This window comes from Aulostomus chinensis, chromosome 3, assembly GCF_037954235.1.
Source record: "Aulostomus chinensis isolate RoL2024-O1b breed Wild chromosome 3, RoL_Achi_v1.0, whole genome shotgun sequence".
Lineage (NCBI taxonomy): Eukaryota > Metazoa > Chordata > Actinopteri > Syngnathiformes > Aulostomidae > Aulostomus > Aulostomus chinensis.
In genome coordinates, this window is record NC_141322.1 from 47,335 (window position 1) to 70,000 (window position 22,666).

The 22,666-nt window shown below is 42.2% G+C and overlaps 2 protein-coding genes across 5 annotated transcripts in view; one reads left to right on the forward strand and one right to left on the reverse strand.

The window, feature by feature from the left end:
- Positions 1–207: 207 nt before the first annotated feature.
- On the forward strand, positions 208–9,903 carry LOC147267323 (high choriolytic enzyme 1-like). The gene is made up of 9 exons (XM_086197090.1): positions 208–282; positions 527–551; positions 681–731; positions 3,143–3,274; positions 5,548–5,668; positions 5,962–6,140; positions 8,088–8,169; positions 8,774–8,909; positions 9,104–9,903. The coding sequence occupies exons 1-8, from the start codon at positions 238–240 to the stop codon at positions 8,898–8,900; spliced, it is 762 nt and encodes a 253-aa protein (XP_086053216.1). The 5' UTR covers positions 208–237; the 3' UTR covers positions 8,901–8,909; positions 9,104–9,903.
- A 200-nt stretch (positions 9,904–10,103) lies between these two features.
- trnt1 (tRNA nucleotidyl transferase, CCA-adding, 1) overlaps positions 10,104–22,666 on the reverse strand; it is a 21,354-nt gene continuing 8,791 nt past the window's right edge. For 2 of the 4 annotated variants that reach the window (XM_086197060.1, XM_086197069.1), the window contains exons 7-8: positions 15,758–16,011; positions 10,115–12,849 (exon numbers count right to left, since the gene is read on the reverse strand). In XM_086197060.1, coding sequence (XP_086053186.1) covers positions 12,604–12,849; positions 15,758–16,011 — 500 coding nt within the window. In that variant the 3' untranslated portion in view covers positions 10,115–12,603. Of the gene's footprint in view, positions 12,850–15,757; positions 16,012–22,666 lie in introns of all 4 variants that reach the window. The other 2 variants (XM_086197078.1, XM_086197051.1) reach the window with 2 other exon arrangements.

The window sequence follows — 22,666 nt, forward strand, 5'->3', positions numbered from 1 at the left end:
CTATCTATCTATCATCCATCTATCTATCTATCTATCATCTATCTATCTATCTATCTATCTATCTATCTATCTATCATCTATCTGTCTATCATCTATCTATCTATCTATCATCCATCTATCTGTCTATCATCTATCTATCTATCTATCTATCATCTATCTGTCTATCATCTATCTATCTATCTATCTTAAATCTTCCTGTGTTCCTCTCCAGCCTTCCAGTGGGTCCAACCCTCCACCATGACCCTCCTCATCCTGCTCTTCAGCCTGGCGCTCGGTGCTTCGGTAAAGGCTCACTATCGCTGTCACATGATCACACACTGCTGCTTTTTATGAAAACCAAATCTCAGCTTTTTTAAAACCTAAAGGGAAGAGTACGTGTCACAAGCCTGGTAACACTACCTTTAGGGACAAAAGTACTGACAAGATTTCAATCTTGACAAACTCAATTGTTTTTGGTTCACTGTCTATTTGACATGTTTTCAAATGTTAACTGGAAAGATGATGTGAAAATGTTCATTTTTTTCAGGCAGCCACAGGAGAAGCTAATGCAGGTGGGTTGAAACTTACATAAAAAAGCATGCAGAGGTTATATTTGATATTTTCTCTTCCTCAGTTCATACGTGTGGGTGATGTGGTGTCGTGTCTAGAGACTGATTTTCTACATTTTCTCTTTTTTCCAGATGGTGCTTTGCCTGTCTCTGAAATGATTGAAAAAGCGAATAATGGCTCAGGTGAGAGAAACAATTAAACTTTATTTCTTTAATTCTGAAGGATTATAGCAGTTTTTCAATGACATAAATCATTCTAAAACAGATGATTAAAACATTTTGTTTTGTTTTGTTTTTTTTAAAGTAAGGATCTTTTTATTGTATGTTCCCTACAAATTGACTATTTTGGAATGTACATTTAAAGCTTTAGACAGTTGTATACTTATGGAATATTCAAAAATTAAAGGTGCTGTGGGGAACACTTCCGCATCCCAGCCAGCAGATGTCTTCTTCCCTCCTGCGAATAGCAGGTATAAAAGGTAGATCTGCAGGAAGGTCTCCTGGTTACCAGGTTGACTCAATTAACCACATATTGGCTGCGTCCAAAATTCCATACTTCCACCCTCTTGAGGATGCAATACAGGATGTGTGATTTTTTTTTTTTAGTGTGTCTGAAACATTAACATGTACTTAATAGTATGTGCTATCCATACTTATTCTGAAGAAATTTCTTAGTATGGATTGATGGACACTAGCCAAGCAAAGTTCCCACAATGCAGTGCGGCGGTGTTTGGTAAGTGATATTATGTTGTTATCACTTGACAAGACGCCAAAGTTATAAAAGCTGCAGGTACAGAGTTTCTGATAGATAGTAATGCGTAGTAGTATGCTACTTTGGATGGCTACCACTGCAAAAATGTCCAGACACCTCTGTATGGAGGCTCATACCAGGACATACATTATGTCAGCTCATTTTTTACATAAACTAACTATCAAACTACACAAGTGTATTTCAATGTACTGCAAATGTGTGTAATTTAATGTGTAGACACATCAAATATAAATGACATTGCCTGAGGAGGTCTGCTGCCATAATCAAGCCAGATGTATTCACAAAATATTCTATAGTTTTAAAATAAACCATCCCATTATCTTGTATTTATTATTCATTCTACTTTGCATTTTATTATTCTATGAGTAGTATATTAAATGGAACTTTGTAAAAAAAAAAAAAAAAAACTCCCTGAGGATGTTGAATGATGTCAAAAACAAGTGTTTGCTATACTTGGCTTGTCCTCTAAGCAGAGGAGGATCTGGTGATGGAGTTCCTGTCAGAGTCCCGATGTCTAGCAACACTTCTGTTTCTGGTTATTGTGAAAAGTTGAACAGGCAACAAGGAAATGACTCAGTGCAGGAGAAATGCCATTTTCCATTGGTCAGGTATGCAGAGAGGGTGTGGAGCGGTGCTGCTGCTAGTGCTGCAGTGATAGGAGTCGTCACCGTGGTAACAACTAAGCAGCAGGAAGCAGGAAGTACCGTGTGCAGTCCGAGTAGTACATCTGAATTGATGCATACTATTGAGATTTACTCAAAATTGTGCCAAACCTAAGTATACTTTTTGAGTATATAGTGTTTAGTATGGCGTTGAAGATGCACAGAATGTCAGTGTGGGAACTGACAAGACAGACAAGTCATGTGTTCAATCTCGTCACTATGGTGATGATGTCACACACTAACAATAACAACATGATTGTGTCAGAGGCTAAATTCATTAACTTGATCTATTGCTATACTTCATTAGCAACCGTTAGCTAAGTTGCCCATCAGAATGTGGCCAACTCAGCATACCCAGCAGACCCTTCTGGTTCTCCAGCTCAAACCAGTGTAGAGCTGCTGAACCAGTATCGACCCTCGTCCTGCTCCTTTGCTTGTCCAGCAGTGCTTGAGACGATAACAGAATGACATGTTTCTCAGACGTGTCTCCAGTTAATCAGCACCTGCTGATACCTGATATCAGTGTCTTCATGCTGGTGGTTCAGAGACCCTCAACCATCATCCATCCATCCATCCATACCTCCATCCATCCATCCATCAATCCATCCATCCCTCCATCTATCCATCCATGTTCTCCCTCTTCTCCTGTTGGGGGTGGAGCCTATCCCAGCAGCCTTCCCCCTGGACAGGTCACCAGTCCATGACAGGGCCAACACATAGAGACAGACAACCATTGGCTCTCCCAGCCACGCCTACGGTCAATTTAGAGTCTGAATTAACCTGGTCCCTCTTGATGTCTTTGGACTGTGGAGGAAGCTGGAGTACCAGAGAGAACCCAGCAGGAACAGGGAGAACATGGAGACTCACCCAGAAAGACCCCGTGCTGCAGCCGGGGCTCCACCCACAACCTTCTTGCTGTGGGGCCACAGTGAGGACCACTGCTCCACCCACAACCTTCTTGCTGTGGGGCCACAGTGAGGACCACTGCTCCACCGGGCTGCCCTCAACCATCATTTGTTTTCTTAATTTTTTTGCCTTTTGCGCCTTTATATTTTATTGAATTTGATCGGCAAAATGATTTTTTTTTGACACAATATATCATGGGCAAGTCCATGAATTGAAAAGTTCACTTCAGTTTTCTTGCTGTGTTTGTTGTGTAGATCAATACCTGATCTATGGTGATGTTGCCCCAAATATAAACAAGAATGCTGACCCCTGCACGGCCTCAGGCTGCAAGTGGCCTAAATACAGAGACAATGTCAAGGTGCCCTTCAAAATTGCCTCTGGATACAGTAAGTCATTCTAACAAAACACTTTTGATCCTTGAAAAACAGCCAAGGCAGCATTAGTTTTGTTTTGTTTTGTTCCATTCAGAACTACTAAAAACTAACCACTAGTGGTATACTAGCCATGTGCATAAATACTGTCCTAACAAATGTTAACACTGAAAACCTGGTGAGAATGTGAATTTTTACTTTCTGCAGGTCAGTGTGCTAGTTTTACTTTTACTCTATGTGTACAACTATTCTAATGATAACTTCTTCCTTGTTTTACATCTTCTATTCATCATATTAAGTGAACAGATAATGTGAATTGTTCTGTTCTGCTCTTCATCATTTCCTTCAGAAAATTGTGTGGCAGTTTACTAGTTAAGAAAAATGCATTATACCACAGAGATATGTTTAACCACTGTTTTATACTGCTGTAAGATTTGAAAAAAGAACAGGATACTATCCTACTACTATTCCCAAGCTTTGTCTTTGTCTCTGTAGAGGCAGCAACATGTCCACTTGCAGGTAATTACAACCTGTCCAACCAAAAATAATTCTATATTCTAATAAGTATGGAGAGAAATTGTGTCAGTATTAAATGAGAAGAAAAAAAATTGAGAGAGAAAAAATTGAGAGCACAAAATTCGGAGCAGAAAAAATTGAGTGCAAAACTTTTCACACTGAAAAAAAATGAGAGCATCTATTGACAAGGCAATCATAACGTCATAATCATAACGTCAATATGAATCATGTTTTCGTAAAAACAAAAATTAGATCTTTTCATTGTAACCTCAGAGTTCACCAGACCGACACGGGGCCCTGCCCTGGGTTCCAGGGTAGGGCCCCAGTGCCCCTCTGGGCTGGGTACACAAACTCCTCGCTGTTCCTTCCATCAGGGGTCTGTTGAACCCTTCTTTGTCTGGCCCTTTGCCTAGGACCAGTCTGCCTTGGGTGACCCTACCAGGGATGAAATGCCCCCAACAGCATAGCTCCTAGGGTCACTAGGGCACTCAAACTCCTCCACCACAATAAGGTGACGGTTCCAGGAGGAGTATCACACTGTAATGTTTAAGCATTTTAATATTAAATGAAATATTGATATATGATTTAATCTATAGTTCATACACCTTTTAACAAATGTTCAGTAGAGTAAGTTGCTTTTTTGAAGGAAAATGACTTGCTTGACTTTGAAATGCAACATGATGTATAATTCAGAATGAGAAGGTTACAGTCTACACTCGACATGCCATCTCTAAGCGTTTTAAGTTGATCTCTTCACTTGTGCCTCAGACGGATGTGCACTAGACAGGTTTCATGTGGTGAGGGAGCAGTATCAAATGGGCGGATGCTACTTTTCTCATTCCATTCTTGTACCTCTGTAAGTATGATGCTTCATCAGTGATACAAACTGGTCTGAGATTGTATTCATTATTGCCAAATTGGAAAAAAATAACTTCCCTCCAGGGACACCATTTACCTGTATAAGCGAGTATTTATCTTTGGCCATGAAATGCTCCAGAAGCATGAACCTAAAAAGTAAGATTCTAAGATGTCGTGTTGATTTAAGAACTGCATGTCAGCAACCTGTGAAAAAGCCAAGATGGCAACAAGTAAAAAGCAGCAGACATGTTTCGTAGGAATTAAAAAATTTTATTGGCTCAACATCCTTATTGGCCAAAATCCATGAGGTTGGCCTAAACCACGTAAGGTGGCATTGACCAACAACGCCAGTAGACTGATGTCAGTCTGATGTGTCTCACTGATTTGGCCTGGGTGCTTGCATGGTCCTGCACCGCCTCAGTGAGTAGCTGCTGTGTAGAGGGGAAATCCCTGCACAGCTGCTGTCTGTGCATGGATTGGCCATGGATATCAACTCAGAGCAGTAACTTCTACTGAAACTACACATCATGTTATCCGATAATATTAATTCTAGGGATTTGCACCAATAAAGTTGTGGGACAGTCAGACTGAGAGATTTTAAACTATTGAATTGATTCTGTTTATCATATCAAAGAGAGGGGGATGATTTTTGATGCAAATGGAATCTCTTGATGTTGTTTCCTTGATGATCCCATCAACTGTTCATCTGACCGTCAAACTCTGGGTTTGATTGCTGTTGCCTCAACGCCAGTTTTCACTGTTTGCTCATCCAAACAAGCATGCATAGTATAGATGGAGGAGAACAGTTTGGCAAATAGGTGGTGACACCCTTCAAACAGATGAAGAGACACAGTAATGTCATTGCAATCCTGAGGAAGGGAGGACACCTTTCATAATTTTTTGTGTGTCTGCAGGTGACGAGGAGCGCACAATCATCAAAAACGCCATGAAGTCTTTAAAGCGATTAACCTGCGTTAAATTCATCAAGAAGAGGAGGAGGCACACAAACTACATTGAGATATTCAACGGAAGTGGGTCGGTAAACACACACACACACACACACACACACACAGCTTTTTTTTAATGTTTCCTGGTCTTTACTCTGCCTTTGAATGTGCCACATGGAGTTGAGTATGGTTTGTATTTGATTCAAGATTGAAGAGTCTTTATTGTCATAATGAGACCATAACAGAATCCCGGCTTAAAAGGCACACAGGAAAGAACTTGCATCATGGCTGCAGGACATCATCCCCAAACAACCTCAGAAGCCAGGAAACCATTGACAGTTCCTCTTTATTTATGCGTGCGTGTGCATGTGTGTGTCCCAGGTGTTGGTCCTACATTGGTAGAATTGGAGGAAAACAGCAGCTGTCTCTGATGCGCAACGGTTGCCTATACAAGAGCATAGTGCAGCACGAGCTTCTCCATGCTCTGGGCTTCCACCACGAGCAGGTCCGCTCAGACAGAGATGATTATATCACCGTCTTATTTGAGAACATCAAAGCAGGTCAGTGCACCCACAAAAACACTGAACAGCTCTGGTTTGATATGTTGCACCATAGGGAAGAGCATGAGGGGCTGTGTGTTAACTTCCACTGCTGGCTTTCATCATTTTCTCAGTGTACTGATGCTTGTAGATAATATACTCAGAAACTAAAGACAATAACCTCATTTGTCTTAATATCCAAACAGCGTGGCAGGGCAAGTAAACTGAGGAATATGCCTGAATGATTGGGAGTTAGAGGATAAAATGAGATGATACTGAATTAAAAAGTAAAAAGATTACGAACACAGCCATTTTAATATGTCCATAAAGTGTTTTTAGCTTTGTCCTAGTCAAGAAACAGTGTACGAGCCTGCCCATTGTTTCAGAAGGTTTCGTGTCAAGAGCAAACAAGAAAGGTGGACAACAGAGAACTTCACAGGTCCAAACATTCACAGCCGAACCTGCAAAAGTACCCTTGACTAAACCAGACTATTACAAAATTATTATTGCAAGACTTACAAAACTGTGACCTGGATCTGGCCAGACCAAAGAGGTGCTGGCCCTGCACCTGTGCAGCCCTGAGAGAAACAGGCTGGTATGGTTCAGCTTTCAAAGTTGCCAACCCATCCTTCCATTTTCTTCCGCTTATTCCTGTTAGGGTCACGGGGGGTGGAGCCTATCCCAGCGGCTACAGGCGAGAGGCGGGGTTCACCCTGGACTGGTCGCCAGTCCATCGCAGGGCCAACATACAGAGACAGACAACCATTCACACTCACATTCACACCTACGGTCAATTTAGAGAATCAATCAGCCTCGTCCCAAATTGCCGGAGACAACTCACGCAGGCACGGAGAGAACATGCAAACTCCACACAGAAAGATCCCGTGCCCAAGCTGGGACTCGAACCTGGAACATCCTTGCTGTGAGGTAACAGTGCTAACCACTGCTCCACTGTGCCACCAAGTTGCCAAACATTGTAAATATTACAACTTACAAGATGTCAAACAGGTTGCACGGGAGTCTTTCTATGTGGATTCTGCATGTTCTCCCTGTGCCTGCGTGGGTTCTCTCTGGGTCCTCTGGCTTCTTCCCACCGTCCAAAGATATGCAGTTGGGGATGAGGCTGATTGATACTCTAAACCAGGAGTCTCAAACTGGTCCAGTAAGGGCCGATGTGGCTGCAGGTTTTCAATTCAACCGAGCAAAAGCAACACCTGATCCATCAAATGAGCTGTGTGAATACAGCTTAATTGATTTAAGTAGAATCAGGTGTTGCTTTTGCTCGGTTGAATTGAAAACCTGCAGCCACATCGGCCCTTACTGGACCAGTTTGAGACCCCTGCTCTAAATTGACCGTAGGTATGAATGTGAGTGTGAATGGTTGTTCTTCTCTGTGTGTTGGCCCTGCCATGGACTGGCGACCTGTCCAGGGTGAACCCCGCCTCTCGCCCGTAGATGCTGGAATAGGCTCCAGCCCCCGCGACCCTTAATAGGAATAAGAAGAAGACAATGGATGGATGGATGGAAGATGTCAAACAAACCTTTGTGTCTTACCTCACGTTGCACCCTTCCTCTCCTTGTTTTGCCTGATGTGACATGACACCTGTAACATATTAAGGATCTGGTTCATAACCGAGAAAGTTTGTAATGAAAATAAATCCACTTTGTTTCCTGTTACTCAGCATGGCGAATTCCCTCGCCCTTTTTGGTGTTCACTGACAGTAGCCATTGCACACTGATGCATTCTTTGACTTGCATGACTAGTTTAGAAACAGCTTTGCTCTTTGTTTGCATGTAACATAGTAACAGACACAGAGATGGCTCTGACTATCCAGCAATGTGCATCAATATGCACGATATGTTGAAACCGTTGGCAGATTACATTCAATCAGTGCAACTGAAGGATAAACGGGTGAACATGACGACTGTGTTTAACTGTTTCTTCTTCTGGTGTCTCCATACTTGCAGGACTGGAGAGCCAGTTTGAGAAGCTGAACACTAACAACTTGGGCAGTCCCTATGACTTCAACTCTGTCATGCAGTATTCCAAGTGAGTGCTTGTGTGCTTTCTAAAGTATTGTATATGTTGTGTTGCACAGTATACTGACACCAGAATTGCTCCACAGTATCACACTTTTAAAAATGATACGATATCATCCTCACCTAAGAATGCACTGCTCCATCCAGCAGCCTCAGCAGGACCTTCTTCAGCTGTTATTAACATTTCCATGTTTCCTCCATTCTGTGTTATAAACTGTTGTCTTGTCTGTACCAACATCTCCTGCACGTCTGTCCCTCCTGGTGAGGGATCCTCCTCCCCTCCTCACCCTGAGGTTTCTCCCATTTTTCCCTGTTAAAGGTTTTCTATGGAGTTTCTCCTCAGTCGATGTGAGGCTCTGAGGGCAGAGGATGTTGTTATGATGCCATGAAGCCTGGAGACAAACTGGTGGGGAAAACAGGCCACAAAGAAACCTGCCTTGCCTTGTGGCTGTGATCAGGAAACTCCTGCATAGATACAAGTTCACTCTGAACAAGAACAAGAATATGAAAATCACAGAACACGCGTACCCCTCCAGGTACAACAGGCGTGAGCAGTGGCTCATTGGGTCTTTGAAGTTTTAAACCTAAACTCCTGTGTTTGTGACCTCCTGCAGCAAAGCCTTCTCAAAAAATGGGCAGCCAACCCTTGTGGCCAAGAGTGATCCTTCCCTTGTGTTTGGATTTGCACCAGAGATGAGCGCCAATGATATTGATCGTGTCAACAGCGTCTACTGCTCTTAAGCACTTGCAGTAAGTTAAAGCTTACATTTTCAAAATCTTTTGTTCTGTAACCATCAACAGTTCATAAGAAAACATGAAATAGATTCTCTGTTGCCTATGGTCCTTTAAAAAAATAAAAGACACAGAATTGTATTTTTCTATATTTATGGTGATAGCCATCAGTAATCTACTAATCACAAGCTGCTTGTGTGTTTTCCTGCCAGATGTGTAGCGAGGGAAGCAACGGGTCGGCCTCCAGATACTTCAACTCATCCTGACAACACCAGCAACCAACATCTGTGCTACAGGTCTAAGCTGCAGGAAGATAATCATGACACAAATGCACCACAAATCTTTACATTTTCATTCATTCAAGCCAAGAAGTTTTGCAACCCTCAATTATCATGAAACCGAGATTAGACACAACAGCAAAACATACATAATCATCAAAACCAGTCACAACAGTTACAGGGAGTGAACAGTCGCAGTTCTATGAAAGCTCTAAATTGACCGTAGGCTTGGCTGGGAGAGCCAATGGTTGTCTGTCTCTGTGTGTTGGCCCTGCCATGGACTGGTGACCTGTCCAGGGGGAAGGCTGCTGGGATAGGCTCCACCCCCACCACCCTCAACAGGAATAAGAAGAAGACAATGGATGGATGGATGGAAGATGTCAAACAAACCTTTGTGTCTTACCTCACGTTGCACCCTTCCCCTCCTTGTTTTGCCTGACGTGACATGACACATGTAACATATTAAGGATCTGGTTCATAACCGAGAAAGTTCGTAATGATGAATGAGCTTTTAATACTTCAGTTTTAGGTCATATGGGAGAGATTCGTTGAGTTTGAGTAGTGTGAAACTCAATTCATTTAAAGAAATCCCTCCATCCATCCATCATCCCTCCCTCCATCCTTCCATTCATCCATCCATCCATCCCTCCATCATCCCTCCCTCCATGTTCTCCCTCTTCTCCTGTTGAGGGTGGTGGGGGTGGAGCCTATCCCAGCAGCCTTCCCCCTGGACAGGTCACCAGTCCATAGCAGGACCAACACATAGAGACAGACAACCATTGGCTCTCCCAGCCACGCCTACAGTCAATCTAGAGTCTGGATTAACCTGGTCCCTCTTGATGTCTTTGGACTGTGGAGGAAGCTGGAGTACCAGAGAGAACCCAGCAGGAACAGGGAGAACATGGAGACTCACCCAGAAAGACCCCGTGCTGCAGCCGGGGCTCCACCCACAACCTTCTTGCTGGGGGGCCACGGTGAGGACCACTGCTCCACCGTGCTGGCCATTCAAAGAAATAGTTTGCCATTTTACCTCAGGTTCAGTTGGGTGTGTCTATAATAAAAAATTGTTACATTATTTTTGTGTTATTCTGAAATTAAATCTGCAACTGACAACAACTGTTATTGAAGAAAGAATACAATTGCCATGTTCTTGATGAAAATACATATTTAGATATCAACATATAACATAAAAAGGTAACTAACTACTGTTTGTTAAAGCAGTGCAGTTAAGCAGCAAAAGCAATTATTTTTCTGAAATTGTAGTAACAGTAGAGATAGTGTTGAAATATTAGTTCACAAGAAGAAGTTTTCTTGCACAAGAACTTCATTCATCATTCCTTGTATGTGAAGTGGTTGAAATCATGGACTAAACGCATCGACTGCCGTGGCATCTTATTGGTTCCCATCCTACTAACCTATTAATCCTTCTTTGTATTTCAGAGTTTTCTTTTCTCTGTTTAATAATTTTGACATTAATCCAGTTATGCTTTGTAATCATTACTTTGTAATCATTTCTTCTGTGAGGGGAAACATGTTGAATAAAATCATTGGACACGCAAGGCTTGATTGTGTATTTCCAGCAGATGAAGGCAGCCCGTCTTCATCAGTGTAACTGGGGTGTGCAGTTTGATCATTGGTGCTGTGTGGCGTCCCTGCCGATTCTGTCTTTTACCAGTAGCATCAAAAAGGTTTAGAGCCCTTGACTCTCCATCCATCAAAGACAGCAGGACAGTCCAGGTGATCAGGAAAGGCTGCACACTGACAACACCTGAAAGGCCCCAAGGGTGTAGCAGCAGACCTGTGTTTGTACAGGGAACCAAGTGACATGGCAACAGTTGCCTGATGCCTGGTTTCATGTTCACATGAAGACCAGCTCCAGTAGCTGTGATGTGAGCTACAAATTCACATGTACGTCTGTCGTGTGAGAAGTCTGATGATGTTGATCAACCTGTACATGCAGTCTCGCCACATTCACGGTGACTGTGAGAACATTCTGCTCCTTCATGTCATGTATTCAGAGGAAACCATTATGACGACATCGTTACGGCTCGGCTCGGTTAGGGACAAGGAGACGATGATCCGGTGCTGTTATAGCGGGCAGTTTTATTCCCAAATGTCAAAGGCACGCCACATGCGTTGTCAGGGTAACAGAAAATGAAAGTAACTGCGGCCACGCAGGGCCAAAAGGAAAACCCGGAACCACGAGAAAATAAAACGATTCCACCGGAGCGAGTAACCACGCTGGGCAACACAGAAAAGAAACAAAAGCGTGAGCAAAACCAAAATGAACGGGAGGGGAACACCAGCGTCGCCTCAACCGCCACCACAGAACTCCATCTCAGGATCACGTTAAGCTGCTGCTCTAAGGTTCAATGGAGCCACGCGAGGGACGACGTTCGCCACCGCTCTCCGTTTAACTCCTTCCGGGTGCCACTAGCTGACTGGGGAGGAGGCCAATCAGGGCGCAGGGCTGGCTCCGGAGGAGGTGCTGACCGCGCAGGGACGTCAAAGGGCGCCGTCCATAACAGTGATGCATTATTTTTCCTTGTTTGATGACTTTATGTGATAGAGACACATAGACATGAGTGACACATGAAGACCGGTTCCAGTAGCTGTGATGTGAGCAACAATCATGTGTGCAGTTGAAAATAATAATAATAAAAAACCCATCACAGTCATATCACCTCCTGGGCTCGGAAGAAAACGGCTCACCAACCACTCCGCTTCAATGTCCAGGTCTGATCAAGTCCACCCCTGTTCTCGGCTTCCTACTTGTAGCGGATGGATTTTTTCATGGTCAGTCTCCTCTGCCATCTCCTTCATGTCTCACTCAGTCTTACAGCAGATGCGGGGGCTCAGGGCCCAGGTTTTCAGTGCCTCTGGCTTAAGGTTTCCCAATGACCTCACACTGTGGCGATGTCTCACAACTCTATGAACTGGTCCCTCCATCGATCCATATTCCCTAAATGTGTCACATCATGTTACACGTTACATGTAGATATGTTTCGAGCATACATGACTAGCTGCAAAGAGATAAGGAAGCATCTTCTGGAATGTATTATGAATTAATAACCATTCCTTAGACTAGGTCACCTCTTTTATGAATAAACATTTGAACAACAAATTTTATGCATTTGAGTTACTTGCTTGACATCTCAAATCCCTTTTTTTCTGACTATTGGGATTGTAGGCATGAAGTACCCTCCTGTACTAAGAAGTACCCCCGAGCTACAAGACACACCTGAGAAAATCTCTAGCTTGACCAGTAGGTCTAACATGAATAACAATGGATGACAAGGGCTCTTTCACAAAGCATGAGAAGTTGTTACTACACTGATAAGAACATTGTTGCAAACTCGAGACAGAAATGAAGGCCATTTTTCCACATTTTTTACTTACAATTTAACACACACACACACACAAAAACTATTTTGTTAAGTGTTTAACCAACTGAGAAGTTCTTCTTTATCCATAACATAATTGCTTTTCTTCCAGATGTCACGAAGCTTCTGCATGGTGGCGCCAATGTCCTTGCCTGAGTTGATGCCCATTCTCCTCAGATCATGGCCGTTGACGGGGAAGCGAGGAATGGACCAATGGCAGAGCTCTGCCAGCACCTTGCTTTCACCTTGATATTTCAGCAGCTCGCAAACTTTACTTTGAGAATCCAACTCTCGACTCTGGCAAGATACAATCACAGGCCCTGAAAATGCAGCTTTGGATTTAAGTAGCAATAAAATGTTAAGTCAAATCAGTCTTTGGGTGTAATGTGCTTTAAGAATCTAAACCCTCAGCTAATTGAGTTTGTGTACTTGGGTTCTTCTCTTGCATCCAAGAACAATGTACATTTGTGTACCAGTGCATCCTGCCACATTGTCATTTGTAGCAATAAAAGAGGAGGTTTGACAGATCACATACACATTTTTTCAAATCTAACTCACACACATGGTTTGTATTTGATCCAAAATCATACAAACATTTGTTAAATCCTCAAAATTTAAAACTAAAAGTCTGAAGCTTCTTTGATATATAGATTATTGGTTCAACAGAAATACAGCACATCAAATGTTTCCTATTGTCCAACGCGGCCGAGACTACACATCACATGAAAGATTCATGGGGATGTCAATGATATTTAATTTACTGTTGTAATGACTGTTTTGATTCAGTGTGTTCAGACTTCAAGTGTTGTGGAAATTAAACTTTTTGGTCAAAAAATGTTAGAAACTCAAATTTGCCATGTGTCACCATGACTGAGAATTGAAAGCCCCGGGTCAGCAGCTGCCACATGAGCAGAGTTGCAAATGAATTGCTCTGTGATTAACAGATTACATTGAATATGTCGTTCATAGCCATTTTATATTGGGAGACTGCCCCCCCCCATGATACAAATATCTGTTTTGATGTCATTACCTACGCTTACCTCAAAACATGTCCAGATCTGGGGGCGTCCCTACTGATTTGTAAGCTATAGATAGATAGACATATAGAGATAGATAGATATAGATCTGTCTATCTCAATATGTCTATCTCTCTCTCTCCCTATGTGTACATCTATCTATCTCTCTCTCTCCCTATATGTGTACATCTATCTATCTATCTATCTATCTATCTATCTATCTATCTCTCTCTCTCCCTATATGTGTACATCTATCTATCTCTCTCTCTCTATATGTGTACATCTATCTATCTGTCTCTCTCTCTCCCTGTGTACATCTATCTATCTGTCTCTCTCTCTCCCTGTGTACATCTATCTATCTATCTCTCTCTCTCCCTATATGTGTACATCTATCTATCTATCTATCTATCTATCTCTCTCTCCCTATATGTGTACATCTATCTATCTGTCTCTCTCTATATGTGTACATCTATCTATCTGTCTCTCTCTCTCCCTGTGTACATCTATCTATCTGTCTCTCTCTCTCCCTGTGTACATCTATCTATCTATCTATCTATCTATCTATCTATCTATCTATCTATCTCTCTCTCTCCCTATATGTGTACATCTATCTATCTGTCTCTCTCTATATGTGTACATCTATCTATCTGTCTCTCTCTCTCCCTGTGTACATCTATCTATCTGTCTCTCTCTCTCCCTGTGTACATCTATCTATCTATCTCTCTCTCCCTATATGTGTACATCTCTCTCTCGCCCTATATGTGTATATCTATCTATCTATCTATCTATCTATCTATCTATCTCTCTCCCTATATGTGTACATCTATCTATCTATCAATCTATCTATCTATCTATCTATCTATCTCTCTCTCTCCCTATATGTGTACATCTATCTCTCTCTCTCCCTTTGTGTACATCTATCAATCTATCTCTCTCTCTCCCTGTGTACATCTATCTATCTATCTCTCTATCTCTTTACCTATATGTGTACATCTATCTATCTATCTATCTATCTATCTATCTATCTATCTCTCTCTCTCTCTCCCTATATGTGTACATCTCTCTCTCGCCCTATATGTGTGTGTATATCTATCTATCTATCTATCTATCTATCTATCTCTCTCTCTCCCTATATGTGTACATCTATCTATCTGTCTCTCTCTATATGTGTACATCTATCTATCTGTCTCTCTCTCTCCCTGTGTACATCTATCTATCTATCTCTCTCTCTCTCTCTCTCCCTATATGTGTACATCTCTCTCTCGCCCTATATGTGTATATCTATCTATCTATCTATCTCTCTCCCTATATGTGTACATCTATCTATCTGTCTCTCTCTATCTGTGTACATCTATCTCTCTCTCTCTACCTATGTGTACATCTATCTATCTATCTATCTATCTATCTATCTATCTCTCTCTCTCTCTCCCTATATGTGTACATCTCTCTCTCGCCCTATATGTGTGTGTATATCTATCTATCTATCTATCTATCTATCTCTCTCCCTATATGTGTACATCTATCTATCTGTCTCTCTCTATATGTGTACATCTATCTATCTGTCTCTCTCTCTCCCTGTGTACATCTATCTCTCTCTCTCTCTCTCTCTCTCTCTCCCTATATGTGTACATCTCTCTCTCGCCCTATATGTGTATATCTATCTATCTATCTATCTCTCTCCCTATATGTGTACATCTATCTATCTGTCTCTCTCTATCTGTGTACATCTATCCATCTGTCTCTCTCTCTCCCTGTGTACATCTATCTCTCTCTCTCCCTGTGTACATCTATCTATCTATCTCTCTATCTCTCTCCCTATATGTGTACATCTATCTATCTGTCTCTCTCTATATGTGTACATCTATCTATCTGTCTCTCTCTCTCCCTGTGTACATCTATCTCTCTCTCTCCCTGTGTACATCTATCTATCTATCTATCTATCTATCTATCTCTCTCCCTATATGTGTACATCCATCTCTCTCTCTCTACCTATGTGTACATCTCTCTCTCTCTCTCCCTATATGTGTATATCTATCTATCTATCTATCTATCTATCTAACATAAAACCCTAACCCTAATGTCTCGGAAACACAATTTTTGTTTTGAAAAGTATCTTACAGCTAATTGTCTGTACATGTGTACTTAAAAATGACATGCGATATGAATACTCAGAGAGGTTAGAAACTTACATCAATGATAAAATCGGTGAAGGGTTTGAGGCTGTTAGGTTCACTGTCACTCTTGCAAAGCTCCTTTCTGTGTTTGACCAGGAACAGAGCCAGAGTCTTCTCCTCCCTGGACACCTTCAGGCGGATGTCCATCTTCTCCACCTCCTCTGGGCCATGGAAGAGTGCAGCCAGGATGGTCATGGGTTTGGGGGAGTGAGTTTCTGTATTCTGACACACTCGCTTCATCTCTTCAACATTGCCATCTGGTGGTAGACCTGTGGCAGAATAGTAACAGGATGAGTGGAACTGACTTAAAGTACTTAAGAGTTCCATCAAGATGTTTTAATAAGATACATGAGCTGTTTTTACTCAACACAGACTTAAGTGTAGTTGTTCCCTCATGGATGGCTCAAGCTGGCACTCTTAACATCAGTCTTCATACTAGTAGTATTCATTTTAGTATTCTCAATACTGCAATAGCATTTACTCTATATCACTAGCAATTACTCAAACTCCAGACACTGAACTATTGTCTGTATCGTTACATCCTTTCTGCCTGCCCTGAGAGTTTCCACAACTTTTTATTACAACAGTGTCTATCCACCCCAAGGAATATGCTGCATCTGCGTCATCTTTGATATTGTGCAGAAACTGCAGATGATTTCACCTGATGCACCAAATTTCATATTAGGTGATTTTAATCATGTCTCTCTTAAAAAGACACTTGCCACACTTTAAAGTCAATTTATGAAACTTTTCGAGGCGAGCTTTTCAACATGATAAATTGCTCACATCACACGGGGGTCTTTCCCACTGCCTTTAAAGTGGCAGTGGGAAAGACCCCCGTCTGAAGTGAGCAATTTAGACTTTAAGTATTTTAACAATTACAGAGCAGTGTCTAACTTACCATTTTTAAGTAAAATTTTAGAGAGACTTGTTTTCATTCAACTCAGTTATTTTTTTACACAAACATGTTAGTCATAAGGAATGTCAGTCTGGTTTTAGGGTAATACACAGAACAAAGACTGCTGGCCTGGGAACGAATCATTTAAAATCTTTGTCAAGGCAGAGATATAATCCCTCCAGCGTGTCCTGGGTCGGCCCCGAGGCCTCCTCCTGGTCAGACATGCCTGGAACACCTCCTGAGGGAGGCGTCCTCACCAGATGCCTGAACCACCTCCACTGACTCCTCTACCTGGAGGAGCAGCAGCTCTACTCTGAGTCCCTCCTGAAGGACTGAGCTTCTCACCCTGTCTCTGAGGGAGAGCCCAGCCTCCCTGAGGAGGAAACTCATTTTGGCCGCCTTCGCGATCTCGTTCTTTCAGTCATTACCCAGAGCTCATGACCACAGGTGAGGGTTGTTGCTGATTGATTGATACACTGTGTTAATAAATATATTTTTATTACATGAGAGAAGTCGTAGTGTCTTTTGTGTACAAACTTGTGGTCACGTGTCTCAGCAACAGCAGTGCTCGGATCTCATCCTTCAACATCAGAGCTGTCCCAGGTAGTTAATGTTACAGAATATTGACTGTTTAGTAGATGAACTCTGTTAGAGACTGGTAACTGTTACAAGTTTGGTCGTATTATAGTTTCCCTGAACTCATCAGGGTGGTGCCCCGTATAATTAATATTTAATATTAATTAGTAATTTATTTATTAGTCAATAATTATATTCATAATTATCAATTATCATTATTTTTGACCAATTCGCTCTTCAGCGCACAACACTGCTAATATGCTAATATCTGGACAGAGGACAGCATCTCTTCCCTCCAAGCCTGTTTTGAAAGTACAAACTGGCAAGGCCTTTTTGATGTTTGTGGTAACAACATTGACGGACTTACAGAAACTGTCTCATCAAATCATACACTCAGCAGTCTTCTCTCCATGCTGCATGCATCAAAGAGACTTGATTCATCACACCGAGTCTGTGATTCTTCAGAGAATTAGCAACTCTCAACGATCTACAAGGAGAATTTCCCTTACATATTTGGCGACGAGGATGGGATGGACGCTCTGCTGACTTACGCCTGCACCTGGACTGAAGGTCAACTGCTGGCAGGAGTCTCATAGGACTCGGGGAAAGTTCCACTCCGACAAACGGAGTACAGGATTCCGCCTGAGGTCAGGAGCGGGTGGCGGACAGCAGACGCGCCATCTATTTTTTAATGAGTAAGTACGGTGTTATGAATCAATCTCTACACGAGTTGTGTAATTCCTGTGTGGTCGCAATCGTGAGTTCCCATGTAATTCTTGTGTAGTCTTGGAAGTTGGAGGTAAAAAGAAAGAAATACAAAAAACTAAAAAAGACGAGAGATATCTATGCAGCAAGAGGCTGTTGAAATTGTGATTCATGTGAAAAGAGCTCATATATATATATATATATATATATATATATATATATATATATATATATATATATATATATATATATATATATATATATATATATATGTATACATGTACGTATATATGTATATATATGGTTACAACGTTGTGTGTTTGTCTACGTATGTGGTGTGTGGTATGTGTTATTAAGAAATAGTGAGGAGCTCTAGATAATCCATTTTGATATAATCTGAGATGAAAAGAAGAGCGGTTGATGCTCAGGTCATTAAATATATAGTAATAATATACTAACATTATATATCATATATAGGATGTCCCATCACAATAAAACGGGTGTATGAGTGAAGAACCTATGAGAATAATAAGAACTAAACTTTGTTGGGACTCATTCAGTGTCTAGTATGTTCTCATACTAAAGGGGTGCGTTGCTCGGACTTTGTCATCCAAACCACCCGGCTGAACAAGTTACTCAAAGGTAGTGTGTGGATGATAAGATCCAACCATACTTGTATGGGAAGAGCAGGGTGATTGTGGAACAAATCTGTGTGACTGAGGAGCCCACTGGAAGTCTAAAGCAGTCCTTTCCCAGTAGTGAGTCGGGTAGAATTATGGGGAACAAAACAGGGAAACTAAAACCATTACCTGACCCTCTTACAGGTCCTGCTAAAATAATGGCAGGAAAATGGGGAATAAATGAGGCTGAGGATGTTCCACTTTGGCTCTATGTTACTCAGGAGGTGTTTCCATTGAAAGGCACATTGAGCACTGATTGTTTAAGAAGGTGTTGAGTATTGTAGAAGAAAACATGAAGGGAAAGAAAGTAGGGAAGAAAAAGATGGACTGGCAAGCTTATCAGAAGTGGGAAAGAGAAGCAGAGGTAAGAGAAGCTAAGTCGGTAACAGGATTGATGTTGAAGCAAGAAATGAAAGGAGAGAGTACGTGTGAAAGAAAGGAGAAAAAAATGTAGGGCTAGAAATCAAGAAATGGCTCGTCCTCCTCCATATGCTGTCTCCACACCTGCAGCCCCTCCTCCAGAAAACACTTCTCCACAGGGGACCACAGCAGCAACTGACCCCCAACAAGGAACTTCAGAAGGAAAGGAGGAGCACAGAGATTTGTACCCTGACCTGTCTGTTCTCTCTCTGACTCCAAAAACTCAGCAGACTGACATTGTTTCTCCCAAGAAACCTATAGCAGCATCTCTCAACAACTGGTTACAGAGTCAAGAAGTTAAAGGGGGGGTACCCCAAATGCCTATGATGATGTTTCCCAACCCCCAACCGCGACCAACGGGGAATGATGCACATGCACATTGGGATCCAGAGGTGTTTGTGTACAGGCCATGGCATCCAGATGAACTGAAGGAAATGCCTGAGGAGCTACGTGATCCACTAAAGACTGGAGGTGAGAAATGCATCAGTTGTTGTCTACCAGCAGGGGGGCTACCAACACCATGGGCAAAGACAATGGTCTCACCAGACAGGCAGAGGACGGAAAAGAAAGAATTCACAGCCTGTAGGTCCAAGACAAACGGATGACCAAGTTGAGATGCTGTAAGTGCGAAGGCTATGGACACATCTCAAGAAACTGTGCTACCCCAGACAACTTCCAACAAGACGACTCCTGGCCGCATGCGCCACCTGCAGGACTGTCTGTCCATTCTCCCGGACTCCCAGTGTCACAACCATAGGAGACAGCGGAGGCAGGTCAGAGCACTGAGCAGCACATTGACATAAGTACACACCCTGACACTCATAGCAATGCTTATATATCAGTTATCACATATCATCAATGCATGCAATTAACATTAGAAGCTAAACCACCACCTAAATTGATTCCTGTCCCTTAAGAATCAAGGTGGTTGTTGTTAAATCTGGACACATGCACACACCTGAGGGTCATAAATCAAAGTGCCATTGTGGGATGCCCTGATTCACCATGTAACACCCCTTCTTGCCTGTAAAGACACCAAATGGAAGTTGGAGACCAGTCCAAGATCTGAGGGCAGTAAATGAAGCTGTTCAACATCCATCTCCAACTGTCAACGCTAATGTCCCAGGGTCCGGCAGATTCTTGTTGGTTTCATTCTTGTTCACCCTGACTCACAATTCTGGTTTGCTGTCACTTTCAATGGTAAACGTTAAACTTGGATGTGAATTGTTTGCACTAACCTGGGCTTTCATTCCAGGTAAAGGACAAGTTGTTACAGTCCACATTCTCAATATGCATTTAATGTTTGCCATAACTTCCATGCATTGTGGAAGAACCGTGGTTTCCTTACCTCTACAGGTAAACCCATCGCTCACAGATCTCTTATTTTTAATTTTCTGTCTGCATTACTGCTACCAGCCTCAATAGCAGTATGCTAATGTCCAGCTCACATGGGGTCAGCTGACCCAGTGTCACAGGATAATGCAGCCTCAGATACTGTTGCAAAATCTGCTGCTCTCTCACCTGTCTCCCCCATGTTGCAACTACCCTTCTCTATCAAGAATAACATTTTTTCCTCTTAATGATGTCAATGGACACTTATCATCGAGGGCGCAAGGACACACAAAAGGGAGGAGTGGCATTGGTATGCCACCAGTACAGCATCAGGAGACCCCAGGAGAAGATGACATCAAAACAGCCGAGATAAAACAGTGGATAATGAGTTTGTGTAACTATGGTTTGCTTTGGTTTTGTTTTTGTTCTGGTTTTGTTTTTTTCCTTCTTCCCTCCTTGGGTCTGTTATCAATGATTTGTCAGAATTAAGATTTAATGTAATTCCTAAATATGTGTTGTTGACACGTTGTATCAAAAGGGAGGAATGTAGGAATTGACTTAATAGAGAGGTCACAGGTCAGAGGTAGTAGTCTCAGGAAGTATTTTATGACTTCCTGTGGCCACCCTGACCTCAAGGCACAAAAGGGCAATTGAACAGGATGAAAGGGGGAGTTGAGAAGCAAATATTTAACAGATGTTATTTCTTATATCATCTGCCCCTTTGTTGTTGAATGGTATGAAGGCTGGGACATTGTACAGATCAGCAGAGAACACTCAGCAGTCTTCTCTCCATGCTGCATGCATTAAAGAGACTTGATTCATCACACCGAGTCTGTGATTCTTCAGAGAATTAGCAACTCTCAATGGTCTACAAGGAGAATTTCCCTTACACTTTCATGTGAAATTTTCAGATGACTTGGCATTCCTGGCACTCCTCCAAGGTGCAGAGTCAGACCATGGTTGTTCTCTTCCTGCCTTTGTCGAGTGGTGTGACAAGAATCTCCTTGATCTCAATGTTTCAAAAACCAATTGACGCGTCTTTGATTTTAGGAAAACAAAACTAACCCCTGCCCTAGCAGAATTCACGGTGAAGAGATAGAAATTGTGGATTCTTATAAGTACTTGGGCACAATGTTTGACTCTCACCTTGAGTTTGGCATAAACACTGAGTAAACTGTCAAACGAGGACAACAGAGAATCCATTTGTTGCGGAGAATCAACTCCTTTGGTGTGAGTAAACCCATCCTGTGTACTTTCTGTCTTACATTGAAAGATTGTTAACTTTTTCTTTCACCTGTTGGTTTAACGGTTTGTCTGTGAAGGACAGAAACTGCCTTAACAATGTCATTAAAGTCTGCTCCAAAATCATTGGAGCCCAGCAGAGTGACGTCAACTGTCTGGGAGAAACGGGTATTTCAGAAGGCAAAAAATATCATTAACCATGACCACATACTGTCCAGTGAGTTCTCCCTAATGCCGTCAGGACGGCACATTCTGCCGCCTCCCAGGAAGACCAAGCATTACTCCAAGTCCTTCATTCCCTCTGCCATTAAACTGCTGAACACAGCAGTTTAGCAACAGCAACACTGTCTTGAATGAAGAGTTCTTGTTCGCATCGATGTTGCACAAACCACATGTTGGCTGTCTTTGTCGGTACATTTGGGGAATGTATTGTTATGTGCAATACACTTGGCACTTCTTTCTTGTTTATTCATCCTTGTACTGCTCCTGTTTTGATTCTTGTATCCATTCTTTATCCATTTTTTTTTTACTTCTGAGTATTCTTATTCGCATACTTTTTTATAGAATATTTCTGTCTGCTATCTGCTCAACTTCCCATGTGCCACTTATCGTGTTCCCTATGTCACTGATGACTGTGCAGTATGAATGTGTAGATGTGGTCGGTGGACTATACAAACTGAACTGCCTTTCAGGGATAAAAAAAAAGCTTTCTGTATCTTTAGTCATTAAACACACCAACGAGACCAGAGAGCTGAGAGTATCTGCAGTCACCATTTTCTAAATCAGACTATGTCTCATAAAAAAAAATTGTCAAGGGGTCCAGACTTATGTTGGTCTATCAGCTGTTCCAACACAGCACCTTAAGTTACCCCTGGAAACTCTTTCCTACACATCATGAGTGAGTGAAAGCCTGGTTAGTGTTTGTTTACGTGATGTGAGAGGGGTAGATTACACCTCTTATACCGCTTTCACACTGAAAAACGCATGTCAAAGCGGGTTTTTGGACCCACGTTGCGCATTCAAGCTTCCAGAAGACCCGGGTCTGAACTCCTGCTGTGGGGGTTGCGTGCC

What these genes read in the sequence shown, in the direction of transcription:
- LOC147267323 (XM_086197090.1), top strand. Translation starts at nt 238, where the DNA reads ATGACCCTCCTCATCCTGCTCTTCAGCCTGGCGCTCGGTGCTTCG. An exon ending in AAAAGCGAATAATGGCTCAG is followed by an intron (nt 732 to 3,142) that starts GTGAGAGAAACA and finishes TTTGTTGTGTAG; the next exon opens with ATCAATACCTGATCTATGGT. An exon ending in ATTTGAGAACATCAAAGCAG is followed by an intron (nt 6,141 to 8,087) that starts GTCAGTGCACCC and finishes CCATACTTGCAG; the next exon opens with GACTGGAGAGCCAGTTTGAG.